This window comes from Oxyura jamaicensis, chromosome 17, assembly GCF_011077185.1.
Source record: "Oxyura jamaicensis isolate SHBP4307 breed ruddy duck chromosome 17, BPBGC_Ojam_1.0, whole genome shotgun sequence".
Classification (NCBI taxonomy): Eukaryota; Metazoa; Chordata; class Aves; order Anseriformes; family Anatidae; genus Oxyura; species Oxyura jamaicensis.
The window spans coordinates 3,762,309-3,784,675 of record NC_048909.1 but is presented as its reverse complement, the minus strand read 5'-3'; the positions used below and the strand labels follow the sequence as shown (position 1 = coordinate 3,784,675).

Sequence of the window (22,367 nt, the reverse complement as noted above, 5' to 3'; positions counted from 1 at the left end):
AACCTGTAGGAGGTTTATGGAGTCCTGGGTAGCATTTTACTTACTGTTGTGGCTTGTCCAGAAATCCCAGGGCACCTCCTAGCCCTCTGCTTTTATTAAGGAAGAAAACGGTTACTGTCCGTATGCAGGGGAAACAGCAGGCAGAGGCCAAAAAGCAACGCTCAGGTTTGTGTAGCACAGAGGCAGTGCTGTTGGTGAGACTCCCAGCCCTGATTTCCAGGGCTGCTCAGTGACTGCCTTCCCGCATTGTGCAGAAATCTGACCCTCGGTTGTGTGTTCTGTCCCTGCAGAGATGTCGGGGACGGTGGCTGACATCTCGCTGGTGCACTGGAAGCAGCAGTGGCTGGAGAACGGCACCCTGTACTTCCACGTCTCCATGAGCAGCGCCGAGCAGCTCTCCCGGGCCACCCCTCCCAGCCTCCAGGAGCCGTCGGAGATCGTGGAGGAGCAGATGCACATTCTTCACATCTCCGTCATGGTGAGTCGGAGCTGCCAGCTGCGTCCAAGGGCATGGGGGACATCGAGGAGGGGATGGGAGGTGGTACAGGACATGTTGGAGGGTCTGGTTTGCCCGTGTCTGTGTCCCTTCTGTGCTCCTCGTCTGACTCTGAGCCTCCAGAGAGGGAGAAACGTGTTTGAATGGGCCAGCAAAAGGAGAGTTGGTCTTCTGTGAAAATGAAATAAAATAAACCAACAGACTGTGGGGAAGGGGCTGCTGGGAGGACAGCAGGAAGCTTGTGAGTCCTCGTGCCTCTGCTGGCAACTGTTGAAGCGTGTTAGTGGGGTGTTTCTCCTTGGTCCTGCATTCTGGCGTGTTCAAAGGCAAGATCAGGGGCTTGGTCACTTCTTTTTTGAAGCTTTTGTAAACTGGATTTTACCTATTGAGTGGGTATGGAGCATAGCGCGATCCTTTTTTTTCAGAGGGTAAGTCTGACCTAAGAGTGAAAGGTGATCCAAATGCTTTGAGTACCCCTTATCTCAGGTGTTTATCTGGCATTTTATTAACGTATGTATGTGTTCTGCTGCCTTCCGAGGGGCTTTGTTCAGTGTCTGAGGTGGTTACCTACGTGTCTGAATCATCTCATCACCCCTGTGCTTTCCAGCTCCGTTGGTAAAAGGGGACCGAAAGGGGTGCCCCTATCTGCCGTTGAGATGAACTGATGGAAGAGAAAGAGAAAGCTAGACTTGTGTGTCCCAGAGTGGTGTGTGTGTGTACATGTCACCAACCTCTGCAGAGGTGCATCTGTGCATATCTTACAGCCTGCGTGTTGTCTCCACACCTTCTGGTTTTTCATTTTGGAAGGAGGAGCAGAGACGGTAGCTCCGTGAAGCGTTTTTTTTTTCCCCTCTCTCCACTTGAACAAGCAGCTATTTGGCTTCTACAACTTAAATCTGTGTTTTTGAGTGTCTCAGCCCTTGTCAGTGAGGCTTTAGATTGGGCACTGAGCGCATGTGAATGCGGAGAGAGGCTTTGCGTTAAGGCTGTTGGGCGAGATAAGACGTAATATGATAGCGGGATGGCAGAAGGGACGGGAGCTGGGCACTGCAGCTCAGCGGATCGGGTAGGGAACGTTTCTTACATCCTGCTAAAAGTGTCAGTGTGATGGAGCATGGGGGGGGGTGGAACTGGGATACTTAGAAAATGAGCCTGAAAAAGCCAGTGCGAGAGAGAGAGCAAGGAATAAAGACAGCAGAACACAAGTCAGGGGTGTGAAAGGCTCGATCCCTGGTCTGCAGGCGGAATTGCTGGGCTGTTCTGGGCAAACCTCTGCCGTGGGGACGTGGTCAGTGCCTGGGGAGGCACCTGGTGTTTGGTGCAGCTGCTTGGAATGCAGGCTTTGGGTGCCATGGAGGCTTTGGGATGGTATGAAATGTAGGGAGGGATTTTGGTGGGGGGTTCAGCCCTCGCTGAACCTGATCTCTTTCTAAAAACAACGTGATGATTGCAATGGGTTGATGCTTTGGGGAAAGGGAGAGAGGTTGTATTTGAACAATTCCTACCCGGAGCCTTCGTTTGCTGTACCTTGTAATGTAAGTGCCGTGATGGCAGTCAGGTGGAACTGAAGACATGACTGTGTGTAGCAGAGAGGAGATGTTTTTGTGCTCTGATCCTGGGCTAGCTGCTGAAGGCGTGCTCTGCCACGCACCACTGAAGCTGGTAGCACGGGAGCACCCATGGCTTTGGTGTGAGAGCTAATTTGTGCCCTGAGCCTTCCCGTGAAGATGACAGCAACAAGAGTTCCTTGTGTATGGACTGAGCTGTAATTCTGCTTTCTTTGCAAGACCTGATGCTCCTGGCAGTGGGAGCTGAGGTCCTGGTCAGGGCTCGGGGCAGGCAAAGCTGTGCTGGAGCCCTGGGCACATCTTCCCTGGGTCAGGATCTCATCACAGGGTTTGTGTAGCTGAAGTAAAACTGGTCAAAAGCTTTTGTTTCATGAGTTAAAGGTTTCACCTGCGTCCCCGAGCTTTGTCTGGGCTGCTCTCCTGTGCTTTTACTTTCCATCCTGACCCCAGCTACATTGCATCCTGGTGAGCCCCCGCAGCTCCAGCCCCCCCAGCCCCCAGGGTGCCATCCTGACCACCCTGCTCCCCAGCTCCTGTCCTCCCCCGTGCCTGCCACGTCCCCAGCCCCGCTCCTGCTGTGCCATTCACGTCAACATCACCGTGTCACCCTGCCTCCTGCGCCAGGGCCCCATGTCCCCTGCTGGCTCCCTGCAGGAGCTCCCGTGCTCCTGCCCGCTCGGCGTTCAGTCCCTGTGTGCCCTGTTCGTCACCTGGCTGGCACCTTGCCGGAGGGGCTGGGAGGAGACGCTGGGAAGTGCTCCCTTCAATCTCGTTTAAGTGACTGTAACATGCGCTTCTACCTGTCTTGGCGTCCTCCGGCTGAGTTATAGAAAGCTGGGTAAGGTTTGCCTTGTGGGATCTCTCTAATTCCCGCCTTGACGTGTTTAGGGAGTGTTTTGGCAGAGCTTTATTGGGCAGAGAGACATCTCCAAGGCGAAGTCCCTCGTGCAGAGACGTTGCTGTGGATTTGTGTAGATGTTTATGACTTGGCTGCCTCTGCTCCTCGCTCGTGCTCTGCCTCTAAAGCCAGGAGCCCTGCTGCGCCGCCTGGGGAGCCGGCTCGCTTCTGACCCCAGATAACCAAATCTCAGCATCGCTCTCATTTAATTTGGCTTTCTACTTCTGTTACTGTTTTTTTTCCCCGGCGATGTTGGTTGTCTGTGCGTGGCTGTCTGGTTTGGGATCAGTTTGTTTATTTTTTTTGCCTTTGGGTTCTCTCTTGATGCGCTGCCTTGGCTAATTCTGAGCACAGACCTGATCTGTGGGGGTAGTGGTGTGCAAGGGGCAGCCGTGGCCCTCCTCGTGCCTCTCCCCGAGCTCCAGGCTAGCTGTAACAACAACATACTTTTTTTTTTTCCTTACCTCACTGTTTTGCATTAATCTCTCCCCAATGCAACATAACATTAATTACTGCAGTTAAAGGGAATTCAGTCTCCATTACTGTCTGCCACCCCTTTCCTTTTGGCTTGAGCATCTAAGATTTGTCTCCAAAATGAAAAGGGAGGAAAAAAAAAAAAAAAGAAGAAAAGCAAATGCTAGATTTTATTTATTTACTCTCTTTTTTTTTTTTTTTTTTGCACAGTGTCAAGTAGAAAGGAATCAATATTTTTGTCATTACGCCTGTTGTGTTTTTTCCCCATAATCTTAGCTGTCATTTGGGTTTAATTGTGTTGTTTCCTCTTGTGTGGAAGTAAATCTTATCTGTTTTGGATTAAAATTCAATGAAGGTCACAGCAGCTCGAAAACTTACCAGGCTGCAGCAATTAATGTTCATTTGGCTTTGATAAATTGGAATGTTCCCCACAATAGGACTGGAGTGGATTTCAGAAGCAATAATTCTTCCATTAACTCAATGATTCCCTGCATGATAGAGCGTCTTGTCACTGCTCTGTTTGTCATCTGTCACTTCAAGGATCTGGGCATATGCCTGATATGATTTATCATGATTATTGGGGCCTCTTGTGTCAAAACATTTTAAACTACTAATTATTCCAGCCTTGTAAATTGCAGAATTTAACAAAACATAAGATATATTTTTCGCACCCCACTGTGCCTGTTCAGTGACTGCTCCGTGTCGTTGCAGATCCGGGCCCGGAGCCGCGTTTCCCAGCTCCTGCTGTCGGTGGGCGCTTACCCACAGGATGCGGAGCTGCAGGTACCTGGAGGATGAGCTCAGTGTACCTTGACTTGAGCCATCTCTGGTCACACGAGCTCTTTGGCAGGCCTGCGGTGCCCTGGGCTGTGCCCCCCAGCTCCTCCTGCCCCTTCAGGTGGTGCGTGCGGATTTGGGGACCCCACGGGAGGTGACACGGGCACAGCCACCTCGTGCATGCCTTAAACCTTCCCTGGCTGGGGCTTTCAGGGAGTGGATATAAAGTCCTGTTGCAGCCTGCTGCGAAGCGCCTGGTTCATCTGCTCTTGCAGTAGCCAAGAAAATGCAGCTAAGGGTGGTGTATGCTGGCTTTCCGTGTCCTACACCTGTGCAAACGATGCCAGCAGTGGCTGCCAGGGGAATTAGGGAGATCCAAGCTGGGAGCGTGCCCGCGTGCATGTAAGCCATCACTCGCTGCCTCCGCTCTGCCTCCCGCAGCAGCAGGGTGGGCATTTGTGAGGATGGTAACAAGAAAAACCCTCGTTTCATCTCATACCATCTCCCTGCGAGGACTATTGGAGTGTCTGGAATAAAAGGTGACCAGACCTCATCAGGCTGATGGCTTTTATTTTTTATTTTTACTGCCTGCTTTCTGCTGGCTGCTCGTGGCAGGAGACAGCTGCTGGTTTCTAGGTCTCCCGGCAGATTTTTCAGCTCTTATTTCTATGCGTTTCCTCTTTTCTTCTTAAGCATCCTGACATCTCCCTAATGATCAGCCATTGGTGCTGTGCTCCGTCAGCTTCCGAGACGGGTGTAAAGTGTGCTCCGAAACACTTCTCTGACTCAGCATCCTGCTCTGAAGTGGAGCTGGGGAGGGATGCTGTGGCCCCAAGAAACCTCGTGATGCTGGGGTGGGGGGCAGCCAGCTGCCCTTCGCGGGGGCGCTCAGCTCCTGCCTTTGGAATCGGTGTGGACATGTCCGAGAGGTTTTGGGGCTTCAGGAGCTGCTGCCTCCCTTCTGGAGCTGCTTCTCTGCAGAAGTGCAGTCTCCAGAGGTGCATTCGTTTGCTGCTTGTTTCTTAAACTTTTCTTTCCTCCCGTGACCTGTGAACAATTCTGTGACTCTGCCTCTCTCTGTGCCATGCTACTCGTGTTTCCTTGAGGAACCCCATTTGTCTTAGGCTCCTGGATTTAGCTTTGCTGCCCCAAAAGTCGTGTGGCCCCATGATGCTGGGGGTGTGGGGACCCCCTGGGGTGAGGCCGCGTGCTCCAGCTGGTGCAGGGTGCTGCTGGAGCCTCGCTCTGCCTCCTTGCAGCGTGACTTGCTGGTGGCAGGCAGCTCGTTTGGAGAAAACGTGAATAATGAGGTAGTGAAGAAGGCACAACATCTGTGTCATCATTTCTGCACCAGGAGGTCAACAGGATTCATAAAACATGCGCTCCCAGCCTGTGATATGTTTAGGAATTAATTAGGGTAGGGGAAAAAATCGCTGCCGCAGCAGATTTCCTTATCTGAACCATATTAAAAAGCGAAATTGATCTCCAACGAGATGTTTTTTTCTAATTGGATCCAGTGTGTCCTCGTGTGAGAGCCGTCCCCCTCCTGATCTGTGGGGCCAGGGGGAGCTGCATGGACCCGCGGGTGGGCTGGGCATCCAGCAAGGCGCCAGGTCCTACTGCCATGGTGGTGACATCTGCTCGTCCCCGGGGTGGGGACCTGCTCCAGCTTCGAGTTTTGTCCCCACGCTCCATTAACCAACTCTTTCTGGGCTGGGAGAAGCAGCCTCTGCTGCTCCCCCTCTTCTCCAGTCCCCTCCTGCTTTACAGAGATGGTATAATGCGGGTGCTGAGAGCAATTAGTGACACGCGCTTGGGTTTAGGGACTTTGTTTGGGGGGGATTTGTCTTTAAGGTGCCACCTTTGTGACAAAGGCACCTGGTATGTTAATAACTCTCCACTAATCTCTGTGTTCTACCTTGGTTACTGTGAATGCATTAGGCACTTCCTAGCTTTCTATCTCGCAGATCCCCCCCCGCTGTGTTAAAATATGTAACTGGAGTGCTTGATTTGCATCTCTGATAAAGCGAGGATGAATAAATACTCCTAGTTCATCTGAACTGAGCAGCAAACTAACTTTCTCATGTCATCCCCAGGGCAATCAAAGTCGGTGCTTGGGGAGAAGCAGCATTGAGAGGCGCTCGGGAGGGGCCTGCTTTTTGCAGATGGCATCAAACGCGTGGGCTGCATCTGCTGCCGTAGACGTTTCCCAACCCCAACGTACTGAAAAAGGAGAGTGGTTGGAGGGGGAAAAGCAAGAGCTCCCGTTGGAAAGGTAGTCTGTGTGGCTGGGGGGGGCCCGAGCTGGAAGGGCGATGCTGAAGTACCATTTCAGCAGAGAAGCAGGAGATGGAGGAGGAACACAGACGTTTTGGAAAGAAGGGAGAGGAACAGAGTAGGGTTAGCGCATGGCTCGAAACGTGGGCAACAAAAAAGGCGCTGCACGTCTGCCCTCGCCCTGTGTGTGCGTACCTCCATGCTGCTGACACCAAGTGTGCTTTGGTAGAGGGTTGCACTGGGCTGTGAGTTCGCAGATTTCAGCTTCTTACCCCGAGCTCGTTCCCTTCCTTCCTCCTCCTCTCTCTTTCCCTTCCTGCCATCTGTCCGGGAGAAATGCTCGCGCAGCGTCAGTGTCACGGGGCACCGCGTGCATCGCGGAGCCTGGACCTTTTCTCAGCGCCCTTTCTCTCAGCAAGCATGAGCAGATGGAACAGCCAAGCTTTGCTGGGCTAGCTCCGGCTTGCAGAGCCGGGGAGAGGAAGGAGCATCCCCGTCCTGCACCGGGCTGTTGTCCTCGCCCCCGCTGCAGGAAGTCTCGCTGAGCTCCTGGAGGGAGCCGCTCTGTGCAGCAGTCCCCTGCTGATTTTCTGCGTCGTGTCTGAGCGGCAAGTGCCGGGTGCTTGCTAGGTGCCTTGAAACACCGGAGGAAACACAGCAGTGCTCTGCAGTTACCAGCCTAAATCTAATCACTTCAAACTGCCAGCCTCGAACCGCCTGGGACGCTGTAATGATGGTCGTGATGCAGCCAGGCTGGCTTTAAGATGAGAGAGCCCAGGCAAGTGTGACCTGCCGAGTGTTTTGTGGGGCCGGGGAGAGGTGCTGGGCTTTGTGCCCAGCTCCCCGGCGTGCTTGGGCTGGTGTGCTGAGTTCAAATAGTCCCCAGATGAGAATCCAAGGTGGGGACACGGGTGCTGGGTGGCACGTGCTGTCCCCTTGCTGGGGACGCTGCTTCAGACGAGAAGCGTGACGTCCTGCTTACTCCTTCGAGCCTGCTGTTGTTTGCAGATCTTCCTCCTCTTGGTAGTTCTTGTTTGGAAACCTGCGTGGTGCCTGTGAGAAACGCTTGTTATCAGTCAAACGTTAGCAGGATCGGGAGCTGGCTCATGCGAAGGTGAACTGTGATAAAGCTGATGTGGAGGAGCTCGGAGATGTTTGGGAGAGATTTTTGTGTTTCAGCGCTACAAAAGACCGAACTCTCGTTTTGTTGGCAAACCATGAAGACCGGAACAAGTTTTAGTGACAGGACGAAATGCAATATTTTGTTTGTCCCCAGAAATACGGTGTTTGATTTCACTGGGGGCTTTTTTTTATTTAAAGATGAATTTGCCTTAGTTTCACGAGGCAGTATTACAATGCGGAAAGGCAGAGCGCTTTGTGTTCAGCAACGTGTCAGAGTGAAATGTTTCCATTCTTCAGCGCTTTCCATATCCTCCCCAAAAGCATTTAGGCTTCCGTTTCAGCTGATGTGAAACTGCCGAAGCAGATAAGCCATGTGTTGAAAATCTTGCCAAGCTCTTTTTTATTTTTATTTTTAAAGTAACTACGGCTAAACCAGCTGCACGCGGTGCCATGGGTGAAAGCAGTGAGTCTGGTGAGCAGCCGTCAGCACCTGCATCCCCTGGACTGGCTGGAAACAAACCCAGACCCGGTTACCTGTGATCTGTTCCTTTCTGTTTTGAGGGGACGCTCCACTACCTGCTGACGTGAAATAGAGGAGGGAGCTTATACAGGGGTGGTTGTGCTGATTGGCACAGGGCTGCTGATACAGCTGAGAACTTCTTTGATGGGGGGAAAAAAATGTGTGCGTGTGAGTCTGGATGTTGCTGCTGTAGGGAATTGGGCAGAATTCCCACCGGCTTAATTGGGAGCAGCATCAGGCCAAGTGTGGTTATTTTTACCTGTCCTTGCTCCCACTCAGCGTTGCCCCCCCCCCCCCCCAACAAAGGGAACGAGCTCTCTTTTAGCCTCCACAAGGTCTCCGTGGTGCGCAGCAAAGAAAATAAACTAATGGTGGCTATTAAAAAAAAAAAAAAAAAAAGGCAATTATCTGTAACCACAGGAAAATAACGATTCTTGAAGGGGTCGGCTCGGGCTGGCTTTGCCCTGGGTGGGCACTGGCTGAGGTAAGGCAGCGGCTGGGGAGGGCACGGGGGCAGCCCCAGCTCCTCCTGCTGGTCCTCGCTGAGCACAAAGCACAGCCGAGCAGGGACCAGAAGGTGTTAGGGTTCGGTAGCAAGTGTTATTAGCCAGCTGGCCTGCTTCTTCCACAGTTAGTATTGCTTTGTTATCTCTTTCACTCCCCATCCTTCTTTTTTTTTTTTTTTTTTTTTTGCATGGGGAGGCAAGAAGCATCCTGCAGGAGGATGGCAGCACAGCAGGCTGGTGCTATAGCACTGTCAAGTTCCTTTTCAGAGGTGTTTCTGGTTACGTCCTCACCGCCAGCCGTCCCTTTGAGGAGCTGCAGCTCACTCACTGTCCTGAGCGTGACTTTCCTCACCGCAGCCCCAGCTCCTGAGCCTTGGGACCGCGGTGGTGGTGACAATTGCAAAGAGCTGCTGGGGGAGCAAAGAGCAGCCCCCGAGGTGGAGCTGCTGCTTGCTTTGCACATGTTGGAGCGTTTGGAGAGCATCCTTCCGCTCCCAGGAGAGCAGGGAGGTCTGCGGTGGGGTAAAGGCTTGATCAGGCAGGGGAGCAAGCTGCAGTTGGGTGGCAGCAAGGAGCTGCAGTGGGGGTGAGCGGTCGGGAAGTGCTGGTCCTACCTACTGCCCCAAAGAGCCTCTCGGCACGATCAAGCTGCAGGTTTTGCTTGCCCTCTCCTGGAGATCCGTCATTACTCGCCTCATGCCAGCTCTGTCGGACTCTGCCCTGGAAATCAATAATTCAGTGACCTGCTGGGACCATGTGGGGTGAGCTGCGGGGGGCAGAGCTGGGTGCTGGGCAGGGCCAGGCAGCTCCCCCACCTCCCTTCTGGGGGCTCGGGGTGCAAGGAGGCACGTGCTGCTCCTTGGATGCTGTCTCCCTGTGGGTTCAGGCCCATGGTGGCCCCCTGGGGTGTGCAGGTGAGTGCTACATCCAGCCTGCTGCTCCTTGGAGAGGAAAATAGGGGGGGGGGGCAGTGGGCAGAGTGCTGCTTTTGGAGGTTTCTCAACTGGAGCGGTTGGGCTGCCAGTCACCGGCGGCGAGGGGTTAGGCAAAGAAAAGCCTCGCTTACAAATTGCAAACAAAGGGCACGCTTGGTACAAGGCTTACAGAAACAAACAGAAATGATACAAAAGCTACACGTACCTCGACCTATTGCTTGAATTAGTGCCAAAGACTCCCTGTGCTTTGCAGCACCCAGCTAACGAGCTGCAAGGCGCTTGGTGGCTGAGGACGGGGTTATCGAGGAAGGTTTGTGCCCTTGGGTCAGGTTTAAGGAGGAGATGAGGATATGGCCATGCCCTCCCCAGCTGGGGAAGGCTGTGAGCTGGAAGGGAAGGCTTTTTGTGCACCTTTTTCCTGCAGGAAGAGGCTTCTGCTGCCACTGCCTGCAGCCTCCCGAGCCCGGGGTGATGCAGCCAGCGTGCTCCTGGCCTTGTTTGGCACCAAAGGCTGTGGATGTGTTGTCCTGGGCAGCCCTTGGGTGCGGGCTGACAGATCTTAGCTCCCTCTTTGATGTTTGCCTTGGCACCCAGACGTAATATTGAGGCTAGATTCGGGCAGCCCCTTTACAGACCCACCTGGGCTGCTCAGGGCTGGTGCTGGGCTCAGTGCTTGAGCAGTGGCTGCAGCGTGGAGCTGCTCTCAGTCCTCCTCGCCCTCGCTGTGTACTTGATCTGCCGCCCTCTCCACTTGTCCTTCAGTCGTCTGGGGGCTGAGGGGAGGAGCAGTCATCCAAGCTGTTGCAGTAGCTGCTGCTTAGTGCTGCGAGTTAGGAAATAACCTTGCAAAAGTCAAAAATGAAGGGACACGATCCTCCTCCCACCTCAACCCTTAGCTCCTGGAAAGGGAGACATCACTTTGGTTTCTGCCTTGTGCCTCCTCCGCTGCCTCTAAGGGACGTGTGGCTTTGCACAAGCATCTCTGCAACCTGTGCAGGGACAGCTGAGGCTGGGGTGAGATGGAGGGGCAGTCCTCAATGCATTCCTTTAACCCAGCCGCTCCCACCGTGGGATACCAACTGCTTTGGATTTGGGTACCCCAGTCCCAGTGTGTCCCACCTCAGACCTTGAACCCTTTCCTTCCAGCACCCTGCACCCCTGCCAGGCCTGACCTTCCCTCCGGCACTCAGGGGGTGTTTGTGGCGGTGTGGAAGTGCCCTTCCCAGCTGAGAGGGGTTTGGGTGAAACACTGACCTACAGGATCGGTGTGCGGTGCGCTCTGGCTGGGTGGCTGGGGGAGTCCCCTCACTCTCCCGTCCAGTCTCTTTCTTTTCATTCCCAGGCAAATAGCGATTAAACACCAGGCTGATCCCCTCCCCTAGGTGGTCACTGCTGCAGGGCTTTATGAGCGTCATCGTGCCCCATGGTGCGGGGTGAGCTCCCATCTCCTGCAGCATCCTCAGGGCGATCACCTCGGGGACCAGCTGCCTGCTTTGGGACAGGCTCGGAGCTTGCAGCCCCTGTGCCAGCCACCTCCGTGGTGCCCTTGGCCAGGACAGGTCCTCCTGGAGCACGCAGGGAAGGCGATGGCTTTGCGCTGGCCACTGAGCGATATGGCGGCTGGGGGACACCTCTGGTCACCTCTTGTCGCAGCTCCGTCTCCTCGCGTTGGCCACGTTTCCCTTAGTGAAATGAGTGGTGTGGGGTTTCATTTTTTATTTATTTTCCTTTTTAAACAGGCACTTTTCACTTCTTTATGCTCTTCCTCCTTGGCATGCAGGTCCGTGAGGGGGAGGGAGCCCTCAGCCAAGCTCTCCATCACACGTCCCTTGTTTTTCTGGGTTATTTTTTCCCCACCGCTGCCCTTGCCAATGAAAGGACATTGTATAGCTGCTGAGACTGGCAGGGGCTGCAGCGCTGCCTGCCAATAGCCTCGGTATCTGAAAGGGCTTAAGAAATCCAAGCTCTAAATTAGCTCCCAAATCTTCCCTTTCTCTGGTAAAAGAGCCCTGAGGAGCCCCCCAGCTCCCCACCACCTCTAGCAAGAGGCTGGGGCTGGTGGGGCTTTGCCCAGAGAGCCCAGGGACGCCAAAGAGACCCTCGCAGCACCCCGGGGAGGGGAGGGGACAGATTCTGGGCACCCTCTCAGCCTTTGCTGCCCCCCCCAATGGCTTTGCAGTGCTCCCTTGGCAAGCGCCCTGGGGTCCTTCAGCTGCGACACTCGAGAGCATGGGAGGGGAAGAGCGGGGCTGGCGGCTGCCAAAATCCTCCTGGGGCCGCAGGGTGCCCGGCCTCTGCCTCCCCCGAGGCACTGCGGGAGCAGCCGAGGTCACGGCATCGCTGGCAGCACACGGGCTGGGACTTCTGGGGCCAGCTGCAGCCCCCGGAGGGGGGCAGGATGACCGGAGCTGTGTCTGAGCACAGCTCCCCGGTGTCAGTCCTGCCCGTGCTGGGTCAGTTGGTGAGGGGAGCAGCTGTGACGTGTGCTGGTCCCCGTGTTACCGGGACAGAGGGCGTCCGCCTGGGGCCTGGGGACAGCTCTGCTTAGCAGTGCCGCTGTGTCCTGGCCTTCATCTTTTGCCTCTTCTCTCCCATCTCTTGAGGGAGAAATGGTGTGGGCTCGGTTTTGCAGCCTGCACCCGAAACTCTTCCTTAGCTGCTCCGAGGCCCAGAGGTTCAGCCTCCCCACGGCAGCCTGCCCTTCCCAGCTGAACACAAGTTGTTCAAACAGCTTCAGCAATCCTCTGTAGGTGTCTGGTGCTGCTCAGGTGCTACAAATGGAACGTAGGCTTCGTACCCGATGTTCTCCAGCCTCTTCTCACCCCAGAGCACCCCAGAAAGGGCTTTGTGTCTTGAGGCTCTGGGCTCCCCGCCTGGCTGTCCTGCAGGGAGGAAGGAGACCCTTCCCCAGAGACCCCGAGCATCACCAGGTGATCGGAGGTGGCACGTGCACGGGAGGGAGCACAACTCTGCAAGGCAGCCCCGGGCACTGGCATCTGCCTGCCCCCTCCTTGCAGTGGGAAATAAGAGGAAATTTCCCTTTCTAGAGGCACCCAACTTTTTCTTTCTCAAGGCTCTGGCAAACCCCCGCCCCCCCCCCCCCCCCCCCCCGCACAATGCAGCCAGCTCCGAAGCAGAGGCGATGTTTTCTGCCAAGGCAATGATTAGCCTTCCTGCTAATGACCCACGAACGGTGTCCAAAATAAATGAGCCCAACCTGCTCATCTTATTAGCCAAATGATTGCGAAGAAAGAGGAAATATCTGCAGAAATTGCTTAGGCAGCTGGAATCTGGAAGCGCAGTGGAGTCGGTGCAAGAAGGAGAGTGAGGGGTAGACAACCCGTGCATCTTCAGAGCCCTTCCTCTCCAGGAGGGCGAGATCCCCTGCATTTTGGGGGTGGTTCTGCTCCCCCTTTTGCAAGGTGACCTCTCTGGGCTGGAGCTGCAGCTCCCCTGGGGCTCGACTGGCTCCTGGGTGTCAGAGGCTGCTGCTGGGCTCCTGCTGGGCTGGTGCACCCTCAACCTTCCTGACCCTGCGAGGTGGGTGTCTCAGTGCTGTTGTTGTCCCCTGCAGGCTTCCTAGGGCTGTGTTGTGTCCCTGGAGCTGCAGCTCAAGGCTTTTAGCGGGACCGGGAGCTCAGGGAGGAGCAGAAAGGTGGCAGCTTGGCCTTTCTCTCAGCCAAGTGTTAGCACTTCTGCAGGCAGGGGTTGCAGCGCGGAGCCTGGGCGCAGCTTGTTCCACGTTCAGCTCAGCCTGAAAGCTGTGAGGCTTCGGATCTGCGGCTTTCTGACCGTGCCAGGATGTTTCTGTGTTTCCAGGTTCCCCTCTGCCTTGTGAGGTGCTGGGGCTCGGGCAGGGATTTCTTCTGCCGGACTCAAGGTCAGGCTGGGGCTTCCCATGCCCTTGGCAGAGCACTCACTGGTGTGGTTTTGCTGGAGCAAGCCTGAGGTTTAACCTCTTCCTCTGCTGGGGTGACGGGATCTGAGAAGGGGATGGGGAATCTGGAAGTACAGGGAGCTCCTGTCCCGTCCCTCCCACCTTGCGCAGCCTTTGGGCACCAGGCAGCAGCGCTGGGCTCTCAGTCAGGACAGCAGTTTGTGTGATAACCGGGAACAAATTGTCCTTCAGGAATTCTTTGTGTGTCCTTCAGCCTCTTCTCAAGCGTTTTCAAGGACCAGGAGCGTCCTTGTTCGGATGGGGAGGGACGAGGCCAAACAAGGAGGTCCAGGCAGGTGTCTGCAGAGGGAGGGGCAGTCCCTGGGGACCAGGGGGTTCCCGAGTGCAAGTCTGGGGCTGTTGGTACCGTGAGAGCTCCCCCTGGGCTGGGACGTCAGGGTCTGAGGAGGGAGGCTGTCCCTGGGGGGCTTTCTGCCTTCTCCCCGGGGCAGACCGGAGGGGATGGATGTCTCCATCAGCAAAGCATCCACTCCTCGTGCCGGCACACCGGTGCTGAGGTTTCAGCAGCAAGCCCTCCCTCCCTGCCTGACCCCGCGGAGCCCGAAGGACGTGTGTGCGGCTGGGGGAGGTGTTAATGGCTCGCAGCGTGGGCCGGGAGGTAGCGCTGGTTCTGGCCGTATAAATAGAAAACCCTTTGCTCAGCCCCAGGGGCACCTGCAGCAGCTCAGCCCCGGCTGGCACTGCCTCCCAGCTCGCCGCGTGCTGTCTGTCACCTTTAAAAAAGCTGGTTGAGGCTGTGGGGACCTGGGTGCCTCCCGCGGCGCCGCGTGCCCACGTGTCTCGGTGCAGATCTCGCCAGCGGGAAGCTTCCAGCAGCGTGACCCCGGGTGAAGGGGTGGGCGAAGGAGTGTGGCTGTGGTGGGGAAGGGTCCTGGGGTCCTGGCGTGGGGGATGCTGCTCCTGGGAGCTGCCTGGATGGAAAGCTGCTGTGGTCAGTGTAGCAGGGAGGCCGTCGGGTTTCTGTGCCAGGCTGAGGCTGGGACAAGCCCGGGGTGCATAACCAGGCAGCCTCGCAGTGCCCCAGCACAGGACCAGCACTGCTAGTCCCAAATCTTGGACAGTAGAGAAAAATGTCCTTGGTGCCTTGTCCCCTCCCGAGCTAGGGCAGCTGCAGACCTGGCTGGCGATGCACCAGGCCTTAAAAGTCGCTGAGGTCCTCCGGCTCCGTCCAGCACCCATTGTCCTGCCATGTGCTTCCCCAGCGCACGCTCCGTCCTCGTTCAGCCTCGTGGCTGGTGCCGTGGGTGCTTCCACTCTGCACAGGCTTTAATCGTGGCTGGGGCTTCTTTCTTCCTCCCCTAATTGGTAGGGGAATTGCTAATTGTATGTTTTTGTTCTGAGCAGTTTCGGATCTGAACGATTATCTGTGCAGGAGAACATCCTGACAGTGCAAATACTGCAAACTTCAAACGCGGGAGATAAGGGAGATGTTTGCACCCAGCCATGCCTTGTGCTGCCCCCACCCACCCTGCAGAGCTGCCCTCGGGCTCCCAGTTAGGGAGCTGGTGGGACTGGGTGCAAATGGAAACGTCACCTGCGTGCCCCGGGCTGCCTGAGCAGAAGGCTTGAAGTCATCTCACAAATGACAGCTCCAAGTCATTTTTTTTTTAAGCAAGTTTTTCAGGTTAATGCTGACGTGGGTTTGCTTTGGAAGCTGTGCTGCTTTGTGGCTGAAGGTTTATGTTTTATTTTTTGGGGTGGGGAAGTTGTTTTCTCAGTACTCCAGCTGCACACACGTGCTTAACCCGTTGATGGCATCGATACCCATCGGGACCCTCAGTGAGTAAAGGCTCCCCTGAGGGCTGTGCTGGACAAGGATCCCTTTTCCATAGGACCTCAGGAGTGGAAGGGATTTGGGGAGGTTGTTAAATCCATCTCCCTGCCCTGGGCAGGACCGATAAACCTCTGTCACCCTTGATGGATGTGTCTCTGTCCTGTTGTGCAGGACTTCCCGTGGGCAGGGGCTCCAACCTGCCCTGCCCGGGGCGGGTTTGGGCTGAGCCGAGGGGGAGCAGAAGGGAGACACACGCCGCTGCCTCCCAGCATGCTGCCTCCAGCCTGGGTTTGCAGAAGCCTCATATTTCAAATGAATTTTACAATGTTTGGACTGCTTTAAATAAGCAGGTGTTTGAAGTGATTGATTGAAATCTTTTCCCTGTAAATGTTTTGCTCCAAGGATTGGGCTTGGAGCGCTCTGCTTGGCGCAGCAAGCAGACGTGCGGCCCCCAGCGCTCCCTGCTCACCGCACGGGGTTCGTCCTTGTCCCCATCCCACGAAACAGGGGCCGTGCTGTTCCTGAGTTGCAAAAAGGACACTGGGGTGCACAGGTTTCATGACTTTTGGCCAGATACAGCGGTGGAGTCCCCCCAGGGGCGCAGGGAAAGCGTGCCCAGCATGGCGAGGAGGTCACCGAGGGAAAGATCTGAAGCCCGGTGAGCTGCTTGAGCACCCTGCCCTGCTGCTTGTCTTGCTCGGTTCCTTGCTGCAGGCTGGAAGTGGAGCAGGGTCTCTTGGTCCTGGCAGGACCCATCCGTGGTGGACAAGGCTCTGGGCTCTGGGTTCTTGTTGCAGAAGCCTCTGGAGCAGCCCCACGTGTTGGTGACCCCCCAGGCCCCCTCTCCTTGTGCTTCTCCTTTCCTTGCGTGTGAACCAGAGGGCGTTAAGGGGTCGGGCAGCACGGTGTGTAGCTGTGCCGTGTGTAGCTCTGCCGTGTGTAACTTTACTCACTGGTGCTCTTGGGACGGGCTCTGCCTCTCCTTGTGCTGTCTGGGGCTGTTACAGCAAATTGCCAGCTGCAATTGCTTGGCTGTCTCGGAGATTTTTATCTCTTGTCCTTTGGAAAGGGAGCCCTAAGGTGACGCTGGGAATGTTAAAGTGATAAATATGTTTTGCATCAGGGCAAGGGGAAGAAGCAGCTGGAGGGCTTGTAACAGCACGCAGGCAGCTCTGCCCTGCTTCAGAGGGCTCTGCTTGAAACAAGGCTGTGGAGAGGGAGCAGAGCCCACCTCGGCCTTTTTGTACTTGTTTATTTTCTTGCCTTTAACGACTTTGGCCTCATTTGGGCTCCTGAAGTCGCGTGTGTGTGTGCTGGAGCCTGTCCCAGGCCCTTTGTCTGTACGCAGTGCTGGGGGCTCTTTTTTGGGCTCCCTGCGTCCCACGGGAGATCACACTTCTGAGGTAAAACCAGAAAGGAGGTCGGATGCTGAGGCTGTCAGCTGAGTGCTTCGGTGCTGAGAGGTTCTTGTTGGGAGCACGTGGAGGGGCAGAAAGCTGGAGGAGTCCCGTGCAAACCTGCCTCTGGACCACTGAAGGGGTAGCTCACCTTGTCTCGCCTCCTGCCTTTACTCGCCACACAGGCGAGCATCCCAGGAACACGCAGCTCTTTGCATCTCCCGTGGGTGCTCTCCCCTTGGGCAAAGCTGTTTCTCCTGCGGGAGGCCAGGAGCACTGCAGGTGCTTGGCTTAGTTTGGCTGAGATGTGCTCCAGGGAGCCCCGGGCTGCTGCCCCGTCCCCGTGAGTACCCGGGGCGGGCAAATCCTATTTTCTCCACTCCCTCCACAACATGAAATTGAAGATGAGGGTGGCTCTTTCCTGGTCCCAACCCCTGGCAGGGATTTGTTTCCCTCGGCGGCTGCTCCTCAGAAGGGCTTTGCCACCCAGTGCATGACTTGGCACCAAGGCTCTCTCCTTCCAGCGCGCTTCAATTTTCCTCCTCTGCGTTTGCTCAGCACCAGGGGACGTGGCTCAGGGACGTCCCCAGTGTGGGACCGTGGCAGGAGGGCTGGCACGAGGGACCTGCCGGGCACTGCTGGAGCCAGGCAGGAGCTGTTGTGTCAGAGCTGCCGGTGTGCGAGCCCTGGGGGTGGGAGCAACGCAGGGCTCGCTGCCCATCGCCTGCACGAGGAGCAGCGGGAACAAACGGGGAGCGCGTTGTGAGCTGGGAGGTGTGGGTAGGAGCTCTTTATTAGCTCAATTGCAATATTTCATCGTGACGCCCGTTTAGCTGTGGAACCTCACGTTATTTTAGCTTTACATTTAGATTTTCCAAACAGGCCTGTCAAATTAGTGAAAAGAAATTTGATTAGAAAATGGCAGCGGGTTGGAGATCTTTGTTTTCCTCTGTGCACGGTTTGGCTCAGAGATTGTTCTTAACCAAAAATCCCTCCCTGGAAGGTGACTTTACCAGACTAACGCCACCCAACCCCCAAAAAGAGAGCGGAGCTGGGAAACTGCGGGGGGTGCTGTGTCGTGGGACAGCCCCGCACCTCGCCGCGTGCCTTCGGACACCGATCCCATCCCTGCTGCCTCTGGGGGCCTGGGGGGGCAGGGGGAGGAGATGGGTTTACCTGCGAAGTTAAATGCTGGCTACTAACAGCCCTGGGGAGAGCGCTGCGGTGGTGCTGGGGAGCTGAGCGCTCCTGTGCTGAGCAGCCTTGGCTGGGCAGCCTCGGAGAGCCTTTCTTGGGGTGGTGCAGGGGGTTGGGGGGCAGAAGGGGCAGATGTCCTTGCAGAGGGCAACGTTTGAAGCATTAGAGATACTGAAAGTGGGGACCTTGATCAGAAGCAGCCTCTTTCCTGTGTGGTAGGCAGTTACTGCTCATCAGCTGGGCTCTGCATCCCGTGCCACCGGCGCTGCAGCTCCGCTCCATCCCTGCTGGGCCGGGCAGAGGGGCTGGGGTTACCACCAGTGCTGAGCCCGGAGAGCCCCTCCTCGCCTGCTCTCCATGGCTTAATTCGCCCCAGGATTACTGCCAGATGCTGTAATTACGCTGGTGACTTCATGTCAAAAATGGCGTGGCAGTGCCGTGCGTGCGCAGGGCGGGGGGGTGATGAGCCCCTCGTTACCCACGCACCCAGACGGCCGGGCTAATCAGCTTTCCGAGGCAGATAATTAATTGGCCTCGGTCGGAGCACCGGGCAGGTTTAATTGAAACGAATCCTCTCCCGTTTCCACACAGACACCTCCTCGGTTGCAGCGCAGGGGGGAGGCTGCAGCTGGTGCGAGCAGCGTGCGGCTGGGGGGGGGGCACGGGGGGTGGGCTCAAAGGTTGGGGACAGGCGGCTGTGCTGGGAGCTGGGTGCTGCTGCCGCTGCCCTGTCCCCAAACTCGGGACATGTCTGCTGCAGCTCTGCCCCCACCACGAGCTCTGCTGGCAGCACGAAGGGGAGAGGGGAGAGGAGCTGTCACCGCACCCCTGAGCAGTGCTGCTGCTGCTCTCCCCCCCTCTGCTGCTGCCTCTGCCCAGGCAGCGCTGGGCACGTTGGAACCCAACTTGTCTTAATTAAAGGTCTGTCTCCTCGTCGCGAGGACGTGGCTGTAATTAGAGCTGGGGGCGAGGGCTTTGCACTTCGTGGGAGCACAAGTGAGAACCTGCCCTGGCAGCAGCCCCTGCGAGCATCCCTTCGATGGCACAGAACAGGGACGGGGCTCTGGAGGGGCTGGGATGGGGACCTGAGGAGTCCTTCAGGTCCCTTCTCTCCGAGTCCCTTCAGGTCCCTTCTTTTGAGCCCTGCTGTAGCGCAAGAGTGGCTTTGCTTGCTCGTTGGCTCAGAAGCAGTGGCAGGTTTTCAAACTGTGGTGCTTTAAATCCAAAGCTGTTGACGGGGCCTGGACTGGGTTGCCCCAAATCACTGCTCAGCCCCCAGAGTGCTCCGGCACAGACCCTTCTGCAAATGCAGGCGTCTTGGTGCCTTCCAGCGTCTCTGTCCTGTAGCATCCTGGGGGAAGATGTGTGTAAGAGCAGGGGAAGGCACACCGAGGAGCTGTGGTTTCTGTCTCTCCCTTTGTTCTGCTTCCATCATCTTTGATGTGCTGTATCTGTAAAGAAACAAGAGGAGCCGGGGCTGCAGGTGACTCAGATCAGGAGTGCTTTGGGATGGAGGCTGCCTCCCCTGGGGGTGCAGAGCTCCCTGAAGCCGCTCCTGTAGCACCCAGGGGTGCTGAGGGCCCCTTGCAGATCCCAGCTCAGCCTTTCCCATCCCTCCCTGCTCCACCCTGGGGTGGGAGGCTTTCCCTGTGCCCGGATCTGCCTCCCTGGACAGCAAGACCCCGGGTCTGGTCCCCTTCAAAGCACGCTGGCAGGCAGGGGAACAAAGTACAGCTGCTCGGTTCTGCTCCTTTCCTCTTTCCTGCCTTCCACCCGTGCAGCAGGAGCTCTGGCGAGCGGCCCCGTGCGGAGGTGCCCGCGCACGGCGGGTGCGTGAGCGCTGTGTGGGGTCCTGCACAGCTCCTGGCCCCGGGGGCTGCTCCTTCCCTAGGGCGGCTCGCAGACCTCGCGCCCAGGATCGGGGAGCAGGATCTCCGCTTTCCTGGGCCGCGTGACGGGAAAAGCCTTGGAAGAGCTGGAGATGATAAACTGCGTGTGCGCAAAGCTGCGGGGAGTCAAGGGTGCGTTGGAGTGCTGTGCTCTTACGGAGCCAGTGGGGGAATACCGGGATGTTTTGGGAGGCGCTGCAGCCCTACAGAGCACCCGTGGGTGCTGTGCGCTGCCTGTACCCACGGGGGCAGGTCTGAACCTTCCCGCTGCCCCTGCAGCGCTGCGGTGATATGGAGTGGAGCCGTGCTTTGTGCTCCTGCTTTGCAGAAGGAAGCTCGTTACGCTGAAATATTTGCACTTCCAAAAAGCGCCTGGCCCTGTTGGCACAATGGGGCGGATCGGTCCCAGGGCAGCAGCCAGCCCTGGGCTCAGTAAGAACTTTAAAGGACCCCCTGCCGACAAAGGGAGCTCTTTCCTTCCTCGCCTGTGGGCACAAAAGCACCTCCCCGCCAGCTCGCCAGCTTCATACATTTCTTTGAGCTGTCTGTAAAATAAACCTCGGGATCCTTTTCAGTCCTGTCGCGTGTCTTTGCTCCATCCTGCACACAGGGAAACGCAGCACCGTGCCCCGGGGCAGCACAGACCTGCCCATAAACAGGACCCCAGAAGAGTTGTGCCGCCAGGTGCGAGGACAGGGCCCAGCTCCCTGTCCCCGTTTGTCCTTGCACAGCTTTTCAGAAGCACCGATATCACTAACGGCTTTCTGGGGGTGCAAACGGCACGGGTACAAGCGGGCCTTTGCTGCGGTCCCCGCTCCTTAACGCTGCGCCCAGCTTCCCTCCCTCTCTGCCACCCTTTGCCACCTTTTCTGGCCGCGTGTCCGGGAGCTGGCAGCCCCGAGCAGCTCGCGGAGCAGCAGCGTGTTGGCACGGGTCGGTCCCGGGCCCTGGGAAGCTGGAGGCACCACGCGAGCTGCGCTGATGTTCCCTCAGCCGGAGAGGCGCGTCCCTTATTAGATTAATATTTGTAATGTCTGCAGAACGTACGGGGGGAGCAGCGCTAATTCGCGCTGACGGGGGGGGAGACCCACTGAGAATTAGCTGCGCTTTGTTAAATGAAGGAGGAAGTGGATAAACACGGTGATTAAAAAACCAAAAAAGGTACCGTCTGCAACGCACGGTGCTCGTTTATCTGACAAGAGGGCTCTACTTTTAATTGTGCTTCATTGTTTGTTAGCAAATGCTCTGATTGTATTGCAGCAAGGGGGAATCGGGGACCTTGCTCTGGCGTTTCAGCCTGGGGCTGGCAGGGGGAGCGGCAGAGGGTGCCTCCAGGCCCTGGGGGCTGTGGATTCGGAGACCCCTGGATTTGGAGCCCCCGAGGACGCCGCGGTGCCCCAGCAGAGCGCAGGCGGTGGCTGCAGCACGGCTCGGGGCAGCTGCAGAGGTGCTGAGGTCTGTGCGTGGCCACACAAGGTCTGAAATCAGCCAGGGGTTGCTGCAAAGGCTGGTAAAAGATGTGTGGCTTCTCTGAGTTGTCATTATCATCATATTGTTTTTTAATTTGTGAGTTTACCTGCATCCCTCCTTGTTGTGCCACCGCTCCAGACCTTGTGCTGTACCTAACGCCAGCGCTGCTCGGCCTATTGGGGCCAGTGTGCCAGCAGGGCTGGGCTCTCCATCGGGTACTAAAATAAATATTGGGCTTTTTTTTTGTTCTTTTTTTTTTCTTCTGGGGTCAAGGCACCAGCTCGGATAGAAGCTGTGGAGGGGCTCGTGGCCTCTGCTGGGCAGTAGCTGAAGCATGGGTACAGTAGAAGAGTGGTGGTAATGGTGCCGCGCTGGCTGCGGAAGGGCGAGGAGCAGCGTGCCTTGGCCGGCGTCCTGCCCAGTGCCATGCCAGGGACGGGACACCTCTGTGGGCAGAGCCTGGTCACCAGCCCGGGGCACAGAAGGCTGAAAAACCCCCGTGAGCTGTTCCCTTAGGCAGCTCCAGCTGCCCCTGAGAGCAGAGAAACAAGCTGTAGGGTGTACTTAGGCTCCCATGGGACAGGCTACGCCTGCTCAGCCCGGGGCTGTAGGTCCTGCTGAAGGTCTCTTTGCTCTTCCTCCTCGACACCGAGTTGTTCCCTCTTTGCCCTTTCCCTGGCTGAGGGCTCCTGGTGGGTGCATTTGTGGCAGGGGTGCTGCAGGGTGGCTCGGGTGCTCATTGCCTGGGCGCTGGGTCCTGGTCTTCAGGCTGGGGGCGAGGGGGCGGCGTGGTGGCTGCTGGAAGGCTCCCGAGTGAGCCCTTCGGAAACAAGGGGAGGGCTGTGGAAGAAAAGCCATGGCTGGAGAGCCTCCAGGAGATGCTCGTGGCACAGGGGGGTGAGGAGAAGCTCACTGCAGCGAGAGGTGAGCAGCTTCTGATGGCCACCAGCTGCTAAGGCAGGCGTTGGGCTTGTCTGACGAAGGTAGAGAGAGGGATGTTGTGTCAGCGATGGCTCTGCTTGCTGGTGTCGAGGGACTTGTGTTCAAGTTGTTCCCCTGTGGCACGAGGTGCTCCAAAAACCCCCAGTGCTCCTTGTCCTTGGAGCCTC

The 22,367-nt window shown here is 56.7% G+C and overlaps 1 protein-coding gene across 4 annotated transcripts in view; it reads left to right on the top strand.

Moving 5' to 3' along the window:
* Positions 1-22,367, top strand: part of ASTN2 (astrotactin 2) — a 329,185-nt gene that overhangs the window by 51,915 nt on the left and 254,903 nt on the right. For all 4 annotated transcript variants that reach the window (XM_035342005.1, XM_035342004.1, XM_035342006.1 and 1 more), the window contains exon 2: positions 291-478. In XM_035342005.1, coding sequence (XP_035197896.1) covers positions 291-478 — 188 coding nt within the window. The remainder of the gene's footprint in view (positions 1-290; positions 479-22,367) is intronic.